The sequence below is a fragment of the Eurypyga helias genome, unplaced genomic scaffold (assembly GCF_000690775.1).
Source record: "Eurypyga helias isolate BGI_N326 unplaced genomic scaffold, ASM69077v1 scaffold5054, whole genome shotgun sequence".
NCBI lineage: Eukaryota > Metazoa > Chordata > Aves > Eurypygiformes > Eurypygidae > Eurypyga > Eurypyga helias.
The window spans coordinates 13,434-38,110 of NW_010248143.1; the positions used below are offsets into that span (position 1 = coordinate 13,434).

The window sequence follows — 24,677 nt, forward strand, 5'->3', positions numbered from 1 at the left end:
GTCAGTTGCATAAGCAGTTAACACATTCAACTAAAGTCAGAAGATACATGCATGTACAAGTCTCAGCAAGGTAAATATCTTTAAAGAAATAGAAGAATTATTGTATCATCCCTGAAGATGCTTCACAGTTAGTGCAGACCATGGTTCTCAAATGAGAATTTACTTCATGCATTAGAAAACTGGAATTTTTAAATAGCTTATTTAATTTACTATAAAAGGTGCAGAAATCCTGGCTAAGTCCTGGTTGCTAGCTAAACATTTCAGTGAAAAATACCGTGAGATAAAAGGTTACTAGTTTTCACTTTTATTACAAAATAATTACAATTATTTTTTACTTTCTTTGTTCCTAAGAAACATTTTTGATCTATGAACTAAAGAAATTCAGATTTTGCAGACATTTGAAGTTAGAGGTCTACTTAAATGAGTAAAGTCATATGTCTTGGCAAGTTTGAGATTCCACTGTAAGTAGGTATTTGGAAAGAATCAGTAAGCACAACGAGTGTCAATGGCTTCATATTCTGGAACCACAGGCATTCTCTTGTGGACTCTGATTTACATTCCATTGGTTATGGGCAAGACTGATTTTTACATTTAATTCCTGCTAACTGTCAAGACCACACATCCTCAGGACCAGTTTCAATTCTTGAAAAGAGTTCTGGAGACGTAAATTTATTTCTTAACTTTCCTCTTTTTATTTTCATGAAGGTATTGTACTTTCATAGAGTGCAAATGCAGATTAAATGCAATACTTCAAATATATTCCTTTAAAGTGTGAGAATAGTTTCCAGGCACTTTGGATTGGTTTTGGTTTTGCTTGTCCTCACTGCAGCACCTCCTGTGTTTCAATTGCTTCCTAATCTGGGTGTCTGGCTCACTTGAGACAACATCAGTTATGTTAGTTCAATATAAATTTCTTTAAAAAAAACCAAAACCAAATCAACTTAAATAATCTGCTGTGGTTACATAGAGCAAGTTGTTTCTAGTGTTCATCAGGTATCTTAAGCTGTGCCTCAGGAAAAACGTCCGTGAGAAGCCAACCTGGAGAGCTCCCTCAGTGTAAGGAGGCTGGGGTTTTCAGGGGTACTATCTCCACCATAAGGTGCTTAGCCGGTGGCAGAAGCCATGCCTTGGACCAGGGGCAAGGTTGCAAGGATATGCCACCCCCAAGGGCTGCTGTTTCTGCCTGAGTGCGAGGGGGGAAGCGGAGAATCAGGTGCATGAGGCTGCCTGCTGAGCTCATCATGGAGTGTCTGCACAGATAGGCTTTGACTCACAGGAAGAGAATATTTTTCCCACGCTATCTTCTCAGCATGCCTCCCTGTTATTTGGTCCTAGCACAGGAAAAATATTTACCCTATGAAAGTACATGTGAGACTTAAAATGACAAACGTATTTTATAAGAAACATTTGGGAATCAGTCCTTCCTTTAGTTACATGCCAACACTTGGGTGCAGTAATTAGGGTTCCCCCTGTGCCTTTAATTGAAAGCAGAGATGTGGCTGCAATATAATTTTCACATCTGGAGTCTGGGCTTCTCCCAGGGCTATATTTGGATCCAGGGATTTGCTTCATACCATTGAAGGGAAATGAGTCAGTCATAAAATCAGTATCAGAAATTCAGTGATACTCTAGGGTTTTTCCCTGTCCTCACAAACACTGGTTTCTGTATCAAGGTATAGAGCTCGGTGTTGTTACACAAATGCTAGTATTTTAAACAGCCGAAATGTCTGTCTCATGATGACCTTAAAATGAGACATATTAGCAGTTTTGAAGTTTACTTATGTGTTCTGTGAAACATATTTTCTGCTGATTACAATAGGGACAAGATGGAAAAGGAGATAAAATTTAACAAAGGTAATTATTTTCTTCAGCTCCTGGCTTGGTAGCTGTCTGATGTTGCAGCAACACAGATCAAAATCCATTCCACATGGAGCACAGAGGAAACACTTGATTGTGTTTGTCTGCTTCTTAAAACACTTCATAAAGGAAAAGAAGGTGGAAAGGTGAGGAAATTCTGCATTATGTGGGAGAAACTCTTTCTTCTAAGCAAAGTCTAGATTTTAACTTGCCCTAAGCAGCCATACAGGACAGTCACTGGGATGAGTTACAACACTGAACTTGGGTTCATTAAAATGTTTGGAGTGTTAAAATAACAATTGATTCCTGTGAGTTATATTATTTTATCATAGCCACTTTCACACCTTGTCCTTAGCTTGGTAATCACTACAATTCCACTAGATAGTTCAGTAAGTGCTGTGCTGTGGTATTTCCTTACTTTCAAAAGTATTCTGTGACTCAAAGAAAAGTTTTGAGTATACTCCTCTTAGAAACAGCCCCAAACAGAGCTACGTCTGGCGGTAAGGCCACTGGAACTGGGCTTGCACAGCACACAGTGGCAATTAGTGCCTTGGAGGAAAAATGGTAAGGCTACTCTAAATGGCTCTGGGGTACAGACAGATCAGAACTGGGGATGACTTCTCAGAAAGAGGGATGGAAGTTTGGGAGAACAAGCAGAAGAATTAATGCCCGATAAAGCATATTCTTTTGGAGAGTTAGAGTGGAATTTGAGATTGCTGAATATAGTAATTTCTTAGGTACCAGTAAATTATTGTGGGGTCCACTGTCCAATATCATGTCGCATCCCGATCTACAGAGGGGTTAACAACCTTTTCATTGCTTTCTGCCTTTGCTCAAGTAGCAAAAATCTGTGCTGTGAGAGCCTAGAATCTTGCTGGAAAAAAGAAGGTACTATGTTGTAGCGTAAGTAAAGCCCGTATCTACACAAGGGTGGTGACGATTTAGGATTGAATGATTACCTATATTTGAATTTCCTAGAGCTCAACACTTTGGCTTTGTGATTTTCTTTTTATAGAGTTATATTACTTATGTAATTTGGTCTGATTAATATTTTAATTACATTTGTGTTGCTGCTGCAGATTTAGAAATCCTATCCGTCCTGTGCACTTTACCTAACATGCAAGTTACACATGATACATTTTTTAAATTACTCTTGTGTAATGGTTAGCAGTAGGTTAGCAAATGTATTTACTGTGTTAACAACAGGACCAAATTACTGGAAATGGGTAAATGAGGCATCCTCAAATTTCAGTTGATGGGTTAGTCTCTGACTGGGGAGATGCAGGAAAACATCTCGCTCATCTTCACAAAGGCACATCTTTTCCAAGATGTCCTGTACCTAAGTCAACAATCGGCACTTTTCTATTAGGTCTGACTCACTGCCAGTTAGAAACGTGTAAACAGATCTGCCTATCTCCTCCAGTTACTTACATCTTCTGCTCTCCAAAGCAGCAATACCCAAACAAATTAATGCTTTGAAGTTGTGTGCACTCTGAACTTGCTTAAGTTCCCAATGAAACCATCAAAGGAAGCTTATTTATTTGTACAGATATAATAACACTAATAAATACTTTCTTTGACTTATTAAAATATTAACTTACATACTGATGCTGACTTAAGCAATTTTCTTTGAGTATTTTAGAAGCCTCCTTAAAATCCTTGGGAATGGACAAATCACCAGGGCTTCAGTTCTGTTTCTACACACAGCACTTGAGGCAGAAAAAGTAAAGCGCGGATATTGCACTTCAGATTAATAAGACAAGATGGTAGGATTTAGTTATTTTCCCTGTGTTTGCCTGCTGATGGGCACACCAGCTGAATCCACAATGATCTGCCACCGATAGGGTGATGGGTACTAACCTGGCTTGCTAGAAGCTGATTGTGCTTTGCCTGTGCTTAAAAGGAGCGGTTCCTGCCTTGCTCTGTGCAGAAGCCCACTGACTGGCAAGGGGCAAAAGGCAGTGATTTCTGAGTCCTACAGAGATTAGAGCTGAGAGGAAATTGCAAGCCTTGGTCTTACATGAAGGCAAGACAGAAGTTAACAGCTGCTTCTGTTGAGGCGATGGCTCCCAGACAACACTGAGCTCCTGCAAGTGCTGCAGTCGCACTCATGCTGGAGAAAGTTAGATCCATTCAGTGTGATCTTCCAACTGCTGCAAAACCAACTTTTTTTTTTTTTTTTTTTAAATTCTTGCTCATCATGCAGTTGTTTACCCAACAAAGTGATATGAATGATTAAAAATTAAAAAGGGACATTATAGCATAATACCATATTCTGTCCTACTCTGAGCAAAGGACTCTGCTTGTAATAAGAAAAGAGTATTAATGTTGCTTCTGATTTTTGTGCCATGTCCATAAACTAAGATTACAAACCACCTTTAGCTACTGTTAACAAGTGGTATTGCTTAATTCTTATAAATGGCTGTGTTGATATTAGAGGGTTTTACTGTATGATTGATTCACAGCACTTTATTTCTTGGAACTGTCAAGAAAGTGTTTTAAGAGAGGAAAATACTCAGAAACAACGAGTATAAATAAGCATACAGGAAGGCATTTTGGCCGTAAGACAAGTATAGATGTAAATTATAATGAAATGTTTGCACAAAGCATTTTGAGCACTGCTATTCTGCTGCTATGACTGTACCACTTCATCTTAATTTTTCTGAGTGGCAGAGTGCCATGTTGCATTCAGCCAGACACTGAATAAATTGGTTGCTTGTAGTTTGATCTCACAGCAGATTATTTAATTTTAATTTTCAATTTGCTTCCCAAGGTAAATATGACAGCAATTAATGTGGTGGAGGTGGAGAATTCACATTAAACATTGCTGCTCCCCTGGGATGAGCTCTCTCAGAGCATGTTTGGAGAGGAATTAAAACCAGAAACTTTTCCCATGTTTTCTCATGTTTCTTATTTTTTTGTTATGGTCAGGAAATGTTTTTAAACATTGTGAACAACGGGAGGGCTGGTGTTCCTCATTCTTGAAATGCATCTGCAACGTGTGACGTGTGCCATCATCTTTCTTATACTCTTTTAATGTTCATTATACTGCTGAAATGTCTCCTATAATTCTACACTGGTGATTCATTATCCTTCTCCTGTCAGACCCTTAAAACCACTGCCTAATTACCATTTGAGTGATACAGTTTTTCCTATAACACAATAGATTCTTTTTTTTCTGAATCTTAGTTGTATTAAGTGTGAGATGCACTTAGGATACCAGATGCAAACTTAATGTTTTAATAAAAGGAAGACAAAGTATATGGTGGGGTTTTTTTGTTTGGGGTTTTTTCAGTATTTGAATCCTCTGAAGTATCATGGAATTAGTTTTTCCCATATGTTTCTTTACAGATGTGATTTAGGGGGTCTTGTCATTGCAGAGGTCAGGAAGAGTCTTGAATTAGTCACTGCTTGAAAATTGTTATTCCTAGTAAGTTGAAACAGGTTTTGAACTGGGATATATATATATTATCGAAGGACCATCCCATTTGTTTTTGGGAAAACAAGAACTTCAGGATGCTTAGAAAATAGTTTTGCAGGAAGCTTTCGTTATTAACCGTGTCATCATTATTTGGAATTTAAAGATCTGTATATTATTCATACTGGCTTTGTGCAACAAGGTTATTACTAGAAAAATCATGGATCTCCACTTTCTTGCAAAGCAATGATGATTTTGTCATAAATAGCAATTGGCAGGAGTCCAAGGTCATTTTCAGAGCAAGGGCATAGATTCCAGTCTCCACCAGGACAGGAGGAGGTTGGATGTGGGTGTCCTGCAGCAGAAAAGATGGCGGGCTGCATCGCATAACGAAGCTGCAGACACAGCAGCTGCATGTCCAGCAGCTTTGTTGACTCAGGGACCTTCACATCAGTGCCCATTCTGGCCCATGATCATCTTCTGGGACCTCTCCTTCCTGCTTTGCAGCTTCTGGAGACCTCAGGTTTTCCAGGTGTAAAGTAATGGCATCACTTCCTTCACAGAGCTTATTCCACCTGCCTAAAAAATTTTTCCTCCCACATCAAATGCAATTTAATTAAAATACAATATGCTAGCATGGAAGTGAACCCCAAATAATTCCAGATTATTGTCTTCTAGAAACACAGAAATAGTTTCACCAGCAGGAAAAAAAAATACATCAGAACTATTGGTAATTGATGAAGGTCATTCATTTCCTTTGTTCTTAGTTTAGTGCAAATGCAGTAAATATTTGTTGATATCTGATGTAACTATTAATTCAGTCTTACATTCTTCACAGAAAGCGAAACCTTTTTCTTTTATTGTTTATAACAGCACATATAAATGCAGTATGACATTCACTGGGAGATGTTTTAATTGTTTCTTTAGACATTTTTTTTTTCACAAAAATATATTTCAGAAATTTTTTTCTTCTAAAATGCTGGTGTACTTGGTTGAAAAAAATTTAGTAGTGTTATTTTATAAATTCAAGATTTATCTTGAAATTTGAGGCCCAAATAGAGCAGAATACCTGAATATATATGTAATCCATCCAAGCCATAATTTTTTTTATCCTTTTACAATGGTGCACATATATATGTTACTATTTTTTTAAGTTTGTTTCAGGACACAGATCAGTCTGAGGTGGTTCTTTTCTGCTTTTCTTTTTTAGAAAAGTAATACAAATTACATAATGACTCCTGAATAAAAATACTTTTATATATCTGTAACTATTATAAATATAAGTATTATGTATGTTTTTGCATTGAGAGTGTGGTTCTTGCTTGATATTTTTCACTGCCTCATTTGCTACACAACAGTATTCAGCAATAAAAAATACAGAATTACTGGGATCCATGCAGTAGAAACAAAAGAGTTTCTATGTAAAAACAGAAATCGGAAATATAGAATGTTATGTAAACATTTCTCAGCCTCTTGTTCTTAGCATTGTATTTAAAGCATTCTTAAGAGAATAATTTAATATTAATTTAATAATTTGGATAGATATCCTCTAGATGCTGGCCTGACACCATCACTATTACAGCATACTTTAAAAGGGTCTTTTCTGCCAAATTTGTTTTTTTCAGCAGCAGGTCTAGCCAAAACAACTTCTGCTTGTTTCTGCTCTCACCCATGCTGCTTGTGCTGGATCTGCAGCACATCTCTGCTGGGCCATTCATTCCAGCTCTTTCAAAGGAAGCAGCTGATAACCCGTATCAAGGAATTAGTTATTTTTAAGCCTGGTACAGTTTCTGTGTGGCCCTAAAAGCCCTGTGGGTGTCTCAGGGGCAGAAATAAGCATTGTGGCGCCCAGGCTGATTATAGCCTCTGAAAGAAATAGTTATTGTACTGCATCTCCAGAGAGGCAAATATAATACTTCAGCTTCTTCCAGAGTACTCAAAAGCTCTCAAGGATTACCTTGTTAGAGTATTATGAGGATGAGAGGGTCTGATTCAATAAGATATAGTCAATAGAAAATGATGCCCTTAAGGAAAGGGCCCTTTTCAGATTGTCTAACTGAAATAAATGTAACAAACAGGCTTCAATTATTAATATGAAAAGTTTAGTCCTCTTTTTTTAATGTGTTGTTTCAAAGATACAACCTTCAAAAGCATAAAAATCCCTTGGTCTTTCCAAGCAATTTCAGTTATATGGTCAAATTCCCATGATGTGAGCTGTCACCAGTCAGTGGCTTTTACATGAGGCACTAACTTGGATGGTTTGGATGTCTTGGATAGTTTGCTGTTCCAGAAGTGCACGTGCTGACCTTAGTCATATATTTCTCTATCACAAAAAGAATGTCTTGGGCATCAAGTAAATTGAGATTTAAGTATCCATAACAAATCAGTTTCACTGTGCTCTATCAGGTAGTTTTTAATAACTGCTTATGAAGAATTAAAAAGGTTTTCTCATTGGAATTCTCCTCTCTACTCTTTCAGAAGCCTCATCCATCAATGTGACCAAAGATATATCAGATAAAACAACTCCTCTGCCTTAATTACGAGAACCCCAATGCAGCCAAGAACTTAAGCACACATGCGACTTTCAGTAGGGATTGCATGCTTAAAGTGGCACATGAGCTTGAAGTGCTTTCCTGAGCAAGGTCCTAGACAAGTCATTATTTTAATGCACATATGGTAAAACTGGCACGACACGGGCATTTAGAGAAAATAAACTTTTTAATTTTTTTTTTCTTTCTCTTGTTTTGTAGGGGCACACATTTGTTCCTGTGGTGATTTATAGCTACCAATAATCTTCCACAGTGGTTGCCTTATCTACTATTCTGGCATCATCTGCTCCTGTTAGTAAACAGAAGAGAACTATTAAACACAAAGCCAAGTACTCTTAATCTCAAGAGAGAGACTTTGTACAGTATGTTCTGTACAAAACTGAAAGACTTGAAGATCACAGGGGAATGTCCTTTCTCCCTACTGACTCAAAGTCACATTAATGAGGAACATGACAAGGACTGCACAGAAAACAGCTCTAGAGCAGCTCTGCCCATCTGCAAAGAAGTCCATGAAAAAGATGCTCAAGGAAACGTGCCACAAAGGAAAACGAGCAGAAGTAGAGTGTACCTGCACACGTTAACGGAAAGCATCTGCAAACTAATCTTTCCTGAGGTAAATAGATACTTCACCATAATAATAATTAATAGCGTTTAGTTATAAATATTAAAAAGCATCTTATGCCAGCCTTTAGAAAGATGTTTTGACTTCAGAGTTTGTGTTATTATGTAGTTCTGCATAGTTTAAATCCCCATTTCATCCTCTGCCATTCCTTCTGGGTACAATTTTGCCACAATCCATTTTGTACACACCATCATTCCACTCTATATTCTTATATTTTTGCCTTGTATTTGCAAGCTTCCACTGATAATTTTAACTGTTGCTTTTAAATCCATATATTTCTGTAGCAGTTTTTTAACATAGATACAATTAGAGAAACTCTGCCTTGTTACCTAATTATGTAAATTTTGTGGTCACCTCATCAATTCACCTAACTGAATCCATACTTCTAGGTACTTTAGTCATTGTCATAAAAAAAAAAAAAAGCTGTTTTCATTTGCTATGATGCTAACCTCCTGCCATAATATTTTTGCAAACGTTACTGTCTGTGTTTACCACAAAAGGTATTCTTATGCCTGTGCACAGCTCAACTGAAAACAGCTACAGTGGATGCACAGTGATTTGCTTGAGTGTAGATGAATACCATGGTTAGTCTCTGTTAAAAGAACATGAAAAATGCAGCTCCGTAACATTTAACACTTGGGCTTCCCTCAAATTCTGTGGAAAGTGTGAAGGAACTGACTGGTCTATATTGGGACTACAAATGGCAAATAGCCAACTCTGTATACTCAATTAATCACAATTCTGTGAGGTGGATATTCCATGTAGCTTACTAAAAGTGCTGGAGTGTTGCTAAATCAATTTGCAGATCTGGTTTTGCAGCTCTTCATCTATTACCCTTTTGCTAAAACTCCACATAATCAATTGTTGATATGCCCCTTTTTACCTCTGCTGCACTTACACGGAAGAAATTCATCCCTTTAAACTGATCTTTAAAGGTATAAGGAAAAGGCATTTTAACTCAATAACTGGCAAAGCACCCTTTCTATGCTGTCATGATTGCTGCATTACTTTTCTACTATATAATTAGTGGGATTTTTAATTAAATAACTAGTATTTTTTTTTTCTTTGGAGAGCGGTATAAATGTATGCCGCTTTATATTATGTAATCATGAAGGACTAGTTCATCAGCTGGGACAAAAGCTTGGTAAAGTCAAGGATATTATGACCATGTACCCCAGGAGCTACTGAAGTTCAAGGTTATTGTTGCTGCTATTTACAGTTATTCAAGTCATATTCATTGGAACTTTGTCTAAGTATAGTACTGTGTTCTCATCCTGATTTGGGATCAAGACCTAAACATCTTCCCAATCCTGCTTCTCCATAGAAGGGTTCTATTTGTTGGAAAACATATTTTTCCTTGCTCAGATACTTCATAGTGCTTTACTTACATCAGCAACTAACATCACCTTCTTTCCAATTGGAAACTCCAAACCAGGGGGCCACATCATGACCCCGAATGATTCATGAACTACTCAAGAAAACAGTGAGTTGTGAGCCGAAGTCTGGGACATAGTGCATCCAGAATAACGTTTGATTAAATTTCAGATATAATGTAGTGCGTGTGATTGTTTTATTTGCTTCTTTGGGTATTTGCAGAAATATAGAGAACATTGTTTGGAGGGGAGTAATTAATTGGATGGTGTTCCACTTACTGTAGCAGTTTATACATAATTGTCATTTACACTGTGTTCATGGACATGGTAGAACAGTTACTCAATTTAGATTTTTGCTTGGAAAAAGTCTCCAGAATATATTGTTTTTCTTTCACAGGATATTTTCTTTGGGTGTGCAAACTTTCCTTTTGAAAATACAAGAAGTAAAAGATGCATTAGGAAACACTGGTTTCTTGAGGGCATGAGAACCAAAGTAAAACCAGACCACAGGAAGCCTCACAGCCAAATTCTATCATGGCAGTATAGTCCTATCCTATGACCCCCTCCTTATGACCCCCTCCTTATGGGATGTTTGGATTTCAAATGATCAGAGACTACATACATAAGACAGCTTTACTGGCTCCAAGAGTTTGAAATATGCATGTTTGAAAAGTGTTGTATCTGTTGCAATTAGGAACTACAGAAAGGATTAAGGTAATCTTCATGATACTCTAAAGGGTCTTTTATTACAAAATCCTTTTACAAAGGTTATCTACCGTGACTAGATTTTCATCTGGAGGATATTTAGGTTCGCAGCATACACAGCCAAAATTAGTCTTTTTCTAAAAATATAAAATAAATGGTTCTAACATTGTCTTGAAATGCTATAGCCTTGAAAACAGAAAAGGAGGTAATCTAAAGCACAGAATGCTATATTGGTCTTTTACAGCTGCATTTGAAATTCTGTAACCTTTCGCAATTTCAATCTTGACACTTTTGAAAAAAAAATTGCAATATTCTAATAAAAGTCATTAGGTAGAAGAGCCACTTTTTAATCTTTTACTCAGGACATAATGCTGAATATAACTGGCTTTTTCTGATAGGTGAAGATATTTTAAACTGAAAATATTTTTTTCTATATTTTGCACCCATGGTAGAGTGGGTTTTTTTTTTTGTGGTGGGGGGGGGGGCGTAATAGTAAAAAGTCAGGTCACTTATTTCTTAGCAACATGGTCTTTATTGCCATCTGACAACTTGGATGTAAAGCACATCACTTTATTTAAAAGGCACAAACATTGGCTCACGTGGACTAAGGGGCTTAATTATAGTGGTACTGGAGCTGAAGACATCAACTGAAACTAAACCCCAAACACAGAAATGACATGCTGTTTCTAACAACTATACAGCTCGAAAAAAGATGCTAGTCACAAGGACAGAGAAGTGATTCTTATCTGTATAAAAATGTTATTATATTTTCAATGATGACATTTTAATCAACATTCCTTTTTTTCCTTCCCCAGTTTGAAAGGCTAAATCTTGCACTTCAGAGAACACTTGCAAAATACAGAATAAAAGAAACCAGGTATGTATGTGGGTTTGCAACTAACTTCCCTGCAAAAATGTTTTGCAGACAATTCATAAAGACTAGGGTGGTGACTGGGAATCGGGACTTCTGAAATCTGTTTCCAATTATCTTGTCAAACTGATGCGCAACATTTCATGTCATGTAAATTATTAATTATTTAGTTTATTTTAAACTATTCACAAATATTTAAAGCACTCACAAAGTTGACCTAATGGGCAAATGTAGCCATTTGTGCAGGGAAACAGGCAAGGGCAACTTCAGTTTAAAATGAGCAAGTGTTTTGCAGGAACTCAGAGCCTACTCAGGCATAGATGGGAAGGTACATGTGGTTGTATATGGATCCAGCTCAGTGTTTCTAAGATCCCAGGAAAAAAAAATAATTTAAATGCAAACAATTAGTAATACACAAAAATAAAGTTGGCTTCTGAGACAGTGAACAATCATATGCTACAGCTACCAACATGCATGTTTTCATTGGGCTCAGTTTGCTTGTTTTCTGTTTCCGATGAACTCAGCTTGATTTTCATCACTCCTTAGTACTAATCTAATATTAATCATTTTAGACTTAGAGAGAGTGAGAATTACTTAGCATCTCATTATACATTAAGGATTCAATTTATTGAATGCATCTGAAAATATAAGCCCCTCTGTTTAAATCTGCTTTCAGAAGCAGAGCAAAATAATGAAGTTGGAAACCACAGTGTTGCTCACCATGATAAGAATAGAAAATTGCAATGTATCTTTTAAATTATACTTGAAATTTTCAAAGCGCTTTACATGCAATGACTGAACCAAAGATAGCAGTCAGATGTGCACTGCAATTGCTGACTGTCTTCCTGATACGACTATTTTCCCTATCTTTAATTATGTGTTGATTCTTGGAGCATTAGACTGAAGCAAAAAAATTGTTATGCCATTCTGAAAGATGTAATAATGCAAATATAAAACAGATCTAGATGTTGGCATTGCTTTTGCATATAAATGTATCTGAGATATTTCAAGTGAAGAAATTAAGGAAGCATGTATCAAAAGCTTATTTATATATGGAGGTTAATCTAAGCTACGTGTCCTTCTCATCATTTTGGATCTGACATTCAGGTTGCCATTTATTGACCTCAGAGAACCCAGAGGGCTGCAGTTTTGTGTCACAGAATCTGGATTATTACCAATGAACAAGTAATTTTGAAGTGAATAGTTGTCATTCATATTTCCTCTCAAAACAGAAAACACCTTCTCACTGCTTCTGAATTTAATGCAATGTAATTCCAATATATGCTTGAATATAAATTCCAATTATATTCTACAATACCTTATGAAATATAGTTATGCCTTCAAGCAAAAAACCCAAATCAAACAAAACCCAAGATGGTTACAACCTAAGAGTTTTTAATCAATGACAGTCTATAGCATTTGGCCTCAATCCATAATCTGAGCTCAGACCACTAAACCTTTAATTTATCACAAATGCACAGGATAATCTAAGATCCTACCAAAACCCCATTTTGAATTAATGAAAACCTGCCAATTTGAGCAAAAGTTGGTCTGTACACATTAAGGACAGGATAGGTAACTTCTGTTAGTTACTATTTTTGCCATGTTTATCTTGATTTTTCAGGGGGTTTATTTATATTTTTATGATCTTTACAGGAAAACTGGGGATAGAGAAGATTTTGAAAAAATACTCAGTGATCATGCTAATTCAGCAGGTAATGTAAACCTGTTTAATAATAGATATATACAATATATAGATCATATTTAAAATAAGTATGTATACATTAATCTTCTTACTAAGAAATAATTTCCTCCATGGGAAGGGCTGCAGTGATGCTGATAACACAGAGACTAAATTGTGACTAAGAATTGCAACTAACAGTTCAGAGTGTCAAAATTTGAGCTAGAGATGAGTTTCTCAAGTCTGAGCTGTCATAGAACCACCCACCTCTAAGATCCAACATCTGGAGGGAGTTGTAATGAACATTCAGTTATAAGTTACAGTTTTTTACTCATGAAAACTGTTTGATTGATTCTTTTCATCTTCTGAAGGACTCTAGTCTGTCAGAAACAACTGCTGTAATTAGCAATATGGAAATCTCTGGCTACATCTGTAACAGTAAATTAACATTTCCAGGAACCAAAACATTATCTTCTGCACACTTAAACTGTTAAGCTGGTCCTGGCATACAGTTGGCCTGTGACAGATAACACTTTTCCAAATGATTCCCAGTAACAGCTGGGGAGTTGGAACATTCCCAACAGTCAGTCTGCATGCAGCTATTCTGTTAAAACAAATTTACTAGGAAAGATGTGAGCTGTTCTGTGCCAGTTGGCCTCAGTGACCCTGGGATAGTTGAGGGTCATTTAATTTACTGGATCAGGCATAGTACTTATATTTGCATGTGTGGACAGATCCTGTTTTATTCTTACTTTGTATTCTTAAAGCTTCTTAATTCTTACTTTATTTCTTCATATCAAGTTGAGGGAATTGGGCTAAATCCTGTGCCAAAATGTGCATTCCTTCTGTCTACATCTCCACAAAGATCACCGAGTCTTGGATCTTTTCAAACTAGAGCCCATTGTCTCCCTGTTTTCCAGGCATGACGAGTAGGTCTCTGTTTACAGCAGGACTACTAAATGAGAGGGCTCTCAGGTGTCAGTCCTGGAGAAGGGAAGGATACTGCTAATTTGATTTGGTCTAGGGTGAAAGAAAGTCGAGGTTAGCCTGAGACTGGGCGTGATGAGTGCAGTTCTGACTAAAACGTGGTTCCATGCAGGTGTTCCCGTGGAGTCTCTACAGGAATCTCTTGGTGAAGAGCTATTCAAAATATGCTATGAAGAGGATGAACACATATTAGGGGTTATTGGAGGAACGCTTAAGGACTTCTTGAACAGTTTCACTACTCTGCTGAAGCAGAGTGGCCACAGCCAAGAAGCAGGAAAAAAGGACAGACTTGAAGATGCCTCCATATTATGCCTGGAGAAAGATCAGGACTTCTTAAATGTGTATTATTTCTTTCCTAAGAAAATCACGAGTCTTATTCTGTCTGGTATTATTAAAGCAGCAGCTCATATTTTGTATGAAACTGAGGTGGAAGTGATGCTCATGCCTCCTTGTTTCCATAATAATGACTGCACTGAGTTTGCTAATCAGCCTTATTTGCTGTACTCTATACAGGTCAAAAGTGCAAAACCTTCCTTATCTCCATGTAAACCACAGTCGTCACTTGTGATTCCTGCCTCTATGTTCTGTAAGACTTTCCCATTTCATTTTATGTTTGACAAGGATATGTCAGTTCTTCAAATTGGAAATGGGATAAGAAGACTTTTGACCAGGAGAGAATTTCAAGCTAAGCCCAATTTTGAAGAGTATTTTGAAATTCTTACCCCCAAAGTAAACTGTACTTTTAGTGGAATAATGACAATGCTAAATATGCAGTTTACTGTCCGAGTCAGAAGATGGGATAATACTGATATGAAATCATCCATGGTAAGAGGCTTTTTATAACTTGAAGTTCTGTGAGGAATTATTTTTTTTCAGAGTTAAAATAGCCACAAAAATATGGTGCACTTTGTGTTGTCTACCTCTCAACTTCTAATACAACTGAATAATAACGATTTATTGAGGTCGCTCTAATGTAATTCAGATTCTGAAATCAATATTCAGTCAACACTCTGCTTTAGGACTTTTACACAAGTAAAATCTGACTATTAACTTGATTTTATTAATAAAAATTTGAAATATAAAGTCAGTAAATTGAGATAAAACCAATGACATGCCATGCTGCTGAGAATAATGGCATCTCTAACACAAAGACAGTGGCAGTGAAAGCTTTACCAAAGTACCTCTCAGTCATCTGGAAACAGCAGCTCTAGGATTTGGGGAAAGAAGCAGGAATTTCCTGTGCTCATTCAGACTATGGTACCTTTGGTATTTTGGCATATTTTATATTCTGATGCCCAATCACCAGAGGTCCCACTTAGTTTCAGCTGATGGGATTATATAGTATCTTTGCTGAAGCTGGGTCTGTGGCGAATGACCTGGGACAGTAAAAAACATTGAATATTCAATGACTGCTGTTATTCATCACTGCCCCAGCTGAATTCCAGTTTATATACACCTGAGGCACTCCAGGATGAATTACAAGTTGAGACTAAACACTCCAAGAACTTAAATGAAGAAAAGTAATAAATGTTTCACCCAGTTACTAATGAAGTGGGGAAAAAAGTAGCACTGCTTAGCTATTTCACCTTGGATCCATTTCTGCACTAAGCAACAGTCGAATGATTACAAGGGCTAGTAGACTCTGCTTTACTTTTGCATCTACTTACATATGCAAATGTCCATTAGCAACTAACAGGTTTTCTTCAAAAACTCTTCTTTCAAAGCAGTGTTAAGCAGAGCTCTGCAGTACCTTGCACATTACACAACTGAATATGGATAGGACATAAAAACACGTTATACAAAATATTTGCTTTTTTAGATCATTAAAATGGGATATTTCTGCCATTTGTGCCTTTACTTTTAAATTACAGTGAGTATTGAACATCCTATGATAAAATTGAAGCAGATTTTCTCTCTTTAACCTACAAGGAAAGTGGTACATGAACTGAACACTAGAGTTATTGGCAGAAATTCATAGGCTACTGTAGTCAGTAATGTTTTATCAACAGATGAAAATGCACAAGTTTCTTCTTTTTGGTTTTTTCACTTCTTCCTAAGCTAAAACTGATGCTGATACCCAAACATAATTAGGTGTTTATTCTTAAGTTGTGGTCGAACTTTCGCTCCGGAAGGCTCAAGCAAAATAAACTCAGTGGCTCTGATTCAGCACACTATGCTTTCTCTTCAGCAACTAAACGAAATTGTAAGGACTATGGACTAGTCTGATTTTCCTACCTTTCAGCAAAATGTATTTCCTCTAAATCTTCTTGCTTGTAAATCATTGCCATGCATGTTTTGCGTGAATTCTTATTTCTTTAACTGTTTCAGGTAATGGATCTTAAAGGCCAAATGATCTATATTTTGGAATCCAGTGCCATCCTATTCTTGGGATCTCCTTGTGTGGACAGACTAGAAGATTTTACAGGACGTGGATTGTACCTCTCAGATATTCCAATTCATAATGCATTGAGAGATGTTGTTCTGATAGGAGAGCAGGCCAGAGCTCAGGATGGACTGAAGAAGAGGTTAGGAAAGCTAAAAGCCACCCTTGAGCAGGCCCATCAAGCACTTGAAGAAGAAAAGAAGAAGACCGTAGATCTTCTGTTTTCAATTTTCCCTGGAGAGGTTGCTCAGCAGCTGTGGCAGGGACAAGTTGTGCAAGCCAAGAAATTTAATGATGTCACAATGCTTTTCTCTGACATTGTTGGATTCACTGCCATCTGTTCCCAATGCTCACCTATGCAGGTTATCACCATGCTTAATGAGCTTTATACTCGCTTTGATTACCAATGTGGAGAGCTAGATGTCTACAAGGTACACAATTTACTACATTTCTGTGGGGTTCTGGGGCAGGAAAGGAAATGAAGACTAAATGGGACATAGGATAATAAAAGTCCAAAAATTATGTTGCCTTAAACCTTCATTATAATAAAGACATATTAAGATAAATCACAAAACAGAATCAGCTGTTCGTGGAACCAGGAGAGAAACCCATGAAGAGTTAATTTTAAAAAATAATTTCAATAACAGTGATGTAAATCTGGATGTTTAATGTAGCTATGGATGTCTGACAGCAGGGGAGCAAGGAAAAGTATTTAGCATCATGACCAGCAATAGATGCAAGTTATTAATTTTTTCCTTCTGAATGGCACTACAGGATTTGCTCAGGACTTAAATAATTTAGCAGGACAAATAAGACTCAGTCAATATGTAGGTACAGTTCTTACTGAAGCCACAGACTATTCTTTTATATGTCAAACAGTGTAATACTAAGGAACAAATATGCTTGTTTTAGGTTGAGACTATAGGAGATGCCTACTGTGTCGCTGGAGGTTTACACAAAGAAAGTGAAACTCATGCTGTTCAAATAGCATTGATGGCCCTGAAGATGATGGAGCTGTCAGATGAGGTGGTGTCTCCCCATGGAGAGCCTATCAAGGTCATATATTTTACTGTATTTTATATGGTTAAAGTGGGCATTTTTGTTTGTATAGTTGCTTTGGGGGGTTTTGTCTCAAGGAAACTTCACACCATTGTATTAATTCAGACAAGTTGGGGAATCCAGTGGGTATGGCTGGAGAGGCTGACCTTTTTAGTTAGAACTAAAATGAGAGTTTTAGTTTTAGAACTAGAATGAAGAGTTTTGTGGAGAGGTGAAGATGAAACAGAGATCTGAAAATTAAACCAAAATACTTAAATGCAGTGAAATCAATTGGTGCACACTGACATGCCGCTGTTTTTGACTCAGTAGCAATACATTTGTCAGTGGCACGGAGCATTCTGCTGCTGTTTTCTAATGAGGAGACTAATCCTCTCTCAAAATTAGACCTAATGAGAACATCCAAGTCTTTTGAGGCAACAGTTATAAATAAGAATCATAAAAGACATGTTCTGATTGCAGTAATCCACACATCTTAAAAGAATTCTATTACTGTTCTTGTTTTACAGACAGATACTGAACAAAAAAAATGGTGTTAATGCTGTCAAAGCAACCCTTACATTCAGCGGTAGTTATATTTATGGCTGCCTTTCAATGAGAACTTATATATGTATGGAACTTTTCATGTGGGTTTACCTCTCACAGGAGAAAAAAGAGAAGGGTCTGGCTGCATGACAAATGATGCAGACCTTCTACTAAGTTCAAATGCCCTGGAATTGGGACCTATTATTTTTAATAACAGTGTCTCTGTTCATTATGTCTTCTATCTGTTCATTTGTTTCTTCAGAAAACTTCAGGTTTCTTTGATTTTAGATTAAGGAATATTTGTTTTCCGAGACAAAGAAAATCATTATTAAGAGTATTACATGCTCCACATTTATCACAGAAAACAGCAGTATTATATTATAAATAAATACCCTTTTTTTTGTATTTCACAATATCAATTTAAATTACCTTGAAAAAATATGGAAACATCTTGAAAATATTATAATATGTTTATAATTTCCAAGCAAATGCTACCTCTGTAATTTTGAATGTGAAATCCTATTACATTTTTAAAAGTGACTTTAAAATCGGGAGAAAAATATTTATAGGTACTTAGTAGAAGCTTTTTAGAAGAAAATTGAATCTTTCTATTTTTAATTAAAGCATGCATCTATTTTAATTAAATGCTTCAGGAAAGCATTGGCTGTTTTGCAAGGCAGCAGATCTGTCACACAGTCTACTGTCATTTTGTGTATGAATTGTCAAAGAAAAAGGTGTGACTGCAAACTGCTTACTGTAAATCAGACTGGTAATTCAATGTATATATTTTTGCTGCAGGCTGTTCTGCTTTTCCACTCAAAATTAGTAATTGTGATTGCTTCATGATATTCTCTTGATATGTAAAGAGCTGCACACATAGTAGATACACAAGCTTCCCAACATCATGCCATTATTGTGTCAGAGTGCTATTCTGAAGAAAATATGTCCATATATTTATAATGCACATAAGAAGAAGAACACGTCTCCACTCCCCAACCCCAAAAAAAAGGAAGATAGAAAGCAGCACCAGCCAAGCAAAACTCAAAAATCTAAATTGCAAAGAAGAGGTATCAAAATGTTTCAACAGCTGTATAATTTGAATAATTATCAAAATTCTGTACTCTGAGGTTGGGATTTACTGCATGTGCAACATTGTCAATAGACTTCAGTTGGAACTAGAGCGTACAGATGCTGTCTGTGCTATTCCCTAAGACTTGTCTTCTGACCTTAACAGCGAAGCAAGTGCTGTTCATTAACTGTCACCATTCTAACAACAATGGTCATGTAATTCCTCCCAGGAAAGTATCCAATTGTCATAGTAACTCCTGCTGATGTTTCTAGATCAATTTACTGCCATAGAGATCAGCATTATAACAGTCCTATCAGATGAAGGATTACTTAATATAAATACATAGCAAGGTAAGCTTCAGCTAGTTTCCTCTCCATGAGCAGTGATGACCGGAATACAGACATTTTAAGGTGACTTTACTAATTTATATTTTTTAAACAGAGGAAGAATTTGTAAAACTGACTTCAACCATTTTACTTAATAATACTGTTTTCTGTCTTTTATTTAAAGATGCGTATTGGCCTTCATTCTGGATCTGTCTTTGCTGGAGTTGTTGGGGTTAAAATGCCTCGTTACTGCCTTTTCGGAAATAATGTAACCCTGGCTAATAAGTTTGAATCTTGCAGTGTACCTAGAAAAATAAATGTCAGCCCAACAACTTACAGGTACAGTGCTTCTTATCTGTAAAATGTCCACCTGAAGTAGTTACTGTAATAGTTCATTATCTTCCTGCTCTTGTTTTTTTTCTGCTCTGAAGTACTACTGTTTATTTTTCTTTTTCTCTTTCTTATCTGACTGGCCATGAATCCACCATAGTTATTTTTAGTCAGAATGCAACCAACAGCAGCAAGAAAAAGGGTGAAACAGAACAGCTGATATTTATTTGTCAGATGTTATAGTTAAAATAAATGGACTGTCTGGGCCAATTTTGCTTCTTAGCCCAAATCTCTATACCTCTTTCTTTTCTTTTTTTTTTTTTTTCCTCACATAGTTGGCTCCTCTTTGAGCTATGTAGCTTTCAGTATAAACTGGATGCCAAGCTGGCTGCAGGTGCCCTTGAAAAGAACAACCTAACTGAAGAATTGTTAAATCTCATCCTACACATCTTTTGGTTTAGGAATATGAATGAATAGGTTGCAGTGACTCAACCGCACCAGTGTTTGGTTCATGCAGGATGCTTGATCCCAACTCAGTTTAAACATTTTTGTATGGAACCAGTTGGAGCAAGTCTAGAGGAGGCCACGAAGATCATCAGAGGGCTGGAGCACCTCTGCTGTGGGGACAAGCTGAGAGAGTTGGGCTTGTTCAGCCTAGGGAAGAGAAGGCTCCAGGGAGACCTTATAGCACCTTCCAGTACCTGAAGGGGCCTACAAGGAAGCTGAGAGGGACTTTTTACAAGGGCCTGTAGTGACAGGACAAGGGGTAACAGGTACAAATTGAAAACGGGGAGGTTTAGATTAGATATCAGGAAGAAGTTCTTCACGAAGAGGGTGGTGAGGCACTGGAACAGGTTGCCCAGAGATGTTGTGGATGACCCATCCCGGGCTGCCTTCAAGGCCAGGCTGGATGTGGCTTAGAGCAACCTGGTCTAGTGGAAGGTGTCCCTGCCCATGGCAGGGGGGTTGGAACTAGATGATCTTTAAGGTCCCTTCCAACCCAAACCATTCTGTGAGTCTATGATTCTATGAATTTAGGCTGTGCTATTTATGTACTCCGATCCAACATTTTTAGTAATGAGTCCTACATGATTATGCAGACAGGTAGCAGGCTCTCCCATGGGAAACACAGTGTATTTCCTTTGTCCTCTGAACCTAACACTCTCTTCATATTATCTGTTTAACTGTACATAAAAATCACCTTGCAACATGTTCATGGCCAAGTAATAGTGTCTTACTATTATAGGCAAAATAATAGGAAACTGTTTTGAATTTGATGGAAACAACAGTCTACATCTGAAGTCCAAATCCAGGTCTGAATTGTATGCCACTGAGCTGATAGAGATTATTGTTTCTCTGGAGTGGCCAAAAGTTTTATAAAACGAACTGTAGTGAGTGAATACACTAGTAGAAAGTTATATTGCTGGCTGGGTAAAATAACCAGAAATATGGATATCAATTATTTTTTCCTTTTTAGGAAACTCTGCTATCCTCACTATAGCCTGGACAGTCAGTTGTTCCTAATCACTGCCATGTATGTGATTAGGACACCTTGTGGCAAGGTGTTTTGGCCAATGTCAGACAGAGACTTTGGCACAGGATTTTTTTTCCGTATCTATAAGGAAAACCATTTTGAATGATATTGGCTTCCATCTTTTCTAAAATCATTAGTCACTTTTTCTACACAAGATTTGCCTGTATCTTGTGGCATAAGTAGATTCTGCAAGGCTGTGTATTCATCTCAAGAAAATATATGAAATGAGTGTCCTACTGAAAAAAAAAAAAAATTCTTTGAGTGCCTAGAAAATAGGCAGTTTGGTTAAAGGGTAAACTATTGTTATTATTGCTGTGGCATGTGTTTTTTTTTTCCCTGAGTGAATGATGTGTTAACCTCCTTTTTGTTTAGTGTTTTCTTCTTTTTGATTCCCACACCAGTTCTGAACACTGATAACATTATGGCACCTTGCACAACCCCTGTATATTGCAATAATTGTTTGGAAGCTTAGATACCAGTCATCAGTATTTATCCCTACAGATTAGCAATCTGTGTTTCAGATATGGAAGACCACTGGGTTTAGTGGACCCATGCGCGAAAAAGCAAAATTATTAGAACTGATAAGAGGATCTGAAAACTTAATGAGCTTTTCAATATTTTCTTAGTTGAAACATTAATTATGGTGCCAGTTTCATTTGCAAATCTGAGCTAGCTTTCAGTACTAAATCATGATTGAAATTATTTACAACAAACACAGCACAATGTAAAACATTGACAAGACAAAAAAAGAGAGGCAAAACTCCTGTTTGCACGGGTGCACAAGTTACTGGGTTATCAAGGCTACCAAATAAATAGTATTTTTTTATATATTAAGTAAATAACATATAAATATTAAATTAGGTTCTGCCCTGGTACAGTCTCCCATGCCATACATGAAGAATTACTGAATGTCTGCACTTGCCGTAACAATTAGTTACTGTTTCATTTTTAATCAAGATGATTTGTTTTTGTTCTAGGATGTTACAGGAGTATCCAGGTTTTTTGTTCACACCTCGCTCAAGAGAAGAACTTCCACCAAATTTTCCCAGTGATATCCCTGGAATTTGCTATTTTCTGGATGCTTATATTCAAGGAACAACCACACAGATTTGGTTTCAAAAGAGAGATTTGGGAGATGGTAATGCCAATTTTTTGGGTGAGGAAACAGGAGTAGACTAAATTGTACATTCAAAAGTGTATAGAATAAATCTATAAATATTTGTGGTTTTTTTCTTTTTAATAAATTGAAAATTTTTAAAAATGTATGAAACATGAAAGCACTTTAGATTGTTAACACCTGAAAGCCAGTATTAAAATTTCACGAAGTCTGTCACTGACTACTTTATATTTTTCCTTTGCATAAGGAACATAGTCACTAAAATAATATTGCAACTTCACTGTCAAAATGCTACTAAAAACTACATTTTTCCTGTGTTAATTTCTAAGTGCTACGTTACAACTCTCAGTTCTCTTGGTGCTGAGAGTTCTAGATGTATTGTACATGCAGTGGGTCAGGAAATGTAATGTGCAAGTGATGCAGCCACACGCAGTGTTGTGAGCCGGTGCTTACAAATAACTATTAAAATACATTTTCTTAGTGTCTCCATAAGAAAATATCCATTGAAATACTGACATTGCTATCGCATACTCCTTCCAGTGCATCATTTGGGGTCCCTCCTAGAAGCTGCTGACCATCTTCTAATCCTGACTGGAGTCAGTGTGTGAAGGGTGCTCAGCATCTTCTGGATCAGGCTGCTAATTGTAGCTAATACACATATACATAGCAGAGTTTGCTGCTTACTGTTTCATGAACTTTATTTTGTGTATAAAATGAATATAGATTAAAACACTGTATAATCACATACTGAAGTCTGTGTAATCCTCAAACAATATTTTAATTCTTGGGGTTTTTAAAATACTTTACAAAAAATAATATCTACTTGCTATTATGTACTAGAGCAATAAATGTTTTCTTTTTGTTGTCATTAAAATTTGAAATGTTTTAAAAGAACTGTAATAAAACATGCTTTGGTGTGTTTGCTTAGAAATGAAATTCCAGTCAGACTGTATAAAATGGAACAGAAGCACAGCAGTTGAAAGCTATGATCCTTGTTCAAGGACAGCAACGTGGGCACGACATGTTATTCAAATGCCCATGGTATACTTGCTTTACAGTTGCCACGATGAACAGAGATGCTTTAAGACATTTGAACACATATGCAAAGTATTAATATTACTACAGAACAAGCTTTTCTTGTGGATGGTGGAACACAAGTGTAGAACTCTCACAGGGCTGCCTCTAGAACTGGCACAATAGTTACGAGTCCTGCGTTTAGGATTCTGCCTCTAACAGAAGAGCCATCTGCACAGAAATTTCTCCGTGCCAAACAGTTTGATCCCAACTGCGGGCTGGAGAACTGCACTGCTTGAACACGTATAAATATTTCCAGCAGTATCGGATATTATTAGTTGTTATTCTAAACTTTTAAACCCTTGGGTTTTGGCATATCAAGCCATAAAAGTCTGTCTTCAACCTACTTGCCACAGATTCAGATTTTGCTCTCTGAGTATTCACAGGGAGCAATTACATTAGACTAAGGTGCCATTCTGTTCTTTTTCTGGCCTTGACTGCTCATTCTGAAGCTCAAATACACTGTTTTATCCCACTGTTTTGCAGTAGAACATGTGCCATCAGAGCCTTGAGAAAAATGATTATAAGGGACTAGCAGTAAGAACATTTTAAAAACATATTTTAATTCGGATTTGCTGTAAGCAGCATTTGAACAAGACTTGAAACATTGAAACTTGCTAGTGCTTGAAGTCTCCTATTGCCATCCAAGATGCTTGGAAACAATTCTGTGACACAAAAATGGAAACTGAGAATCTCTCCATTGTATATTTACACATCTCTCTTGCACACACTGCATATGTAGACACACATATACAAGCATTCAAGGAAACAAGAACTATGCAAATCTTGGTGACTGATCTTTGCAATATTATTTTGGTTGGAAAATTCTGTCTGTTGACATAAGTACCCACAGGCTAGTAGCAGTCCCATGTGGGTGCTCCTGGATTTAAAAATGTGGGGGTATTTGACTATTGACTCTTCAGTAGGCTCATATTAAGCCAGTAATCACTGAAGTCAGTAGGACTCTATTCATCCCTGTCATCTGCTGAATGTTGAAAAACAAATAAGCTTCTAAGTAAATAGGATTTCTTTCTCCATATCTACCGGATGGGATGGATTCTTAGGGGTGATTTGCCTGTTGTCCTTAGGAAAAAACTGTTGCTGGACTGGATGTTTGCCATTCTCAAAGCCACATTTCATATAAATCTGTCATTCAATAGGATGTTCATTATGGCAGTTCCTGGCACCTTTCTAAGTGTA

General features: G+C 36.9%; 1 protein-coding gene across 2 annotated transcripts; it reads left to right on the plus strand.

Moving 5' to 3' along the window:
• Nucleotides 1–8,025: 8,025 nt before the first annotated feature.
• On the plus strand, nucleotides 8,026–23,334 carry LOC104509123 (guanylate cyclase soluble subunit alpha-3-like). Of its 2 annotated transcripts, none has more exons than XM_010150960.1 (8): nucleotides 8,026–8,437; nucleotides 11,340–11,401; nucleotides 13,052–13,110; nucleotides 14,176–14,888; nucleotides 16,392–16,877; nucleotides 17,359–17,502; nucleotides 19,607–19,761; nucleotides 22,264–23,334. In XM_010150960.1, exons 1-8 carry the CDS (start codon nucleotides 8,189–8,191, stop codon nucleotides 22,463–22,465), a joined length of 2,070 nt encoding a protein of 689 aa, XP_010149262.1. In that variant the 5' UTR covers nucleotides 8,026–8,188; the 3' UTR covers nucleotides 22,466–23,334. The 2 variants fall into 2 exon arrangements, with proteins under 2 accessions (XP_010149262.1, XP_010149261.1); XM_010150959.1 differs by having other exon boundaries at nucleotides 8,189–8,437; nucleotides 11,340–11,413.
• Nucleotides 23,335–24,677: the final 1,343 nt, after the last annotated feature.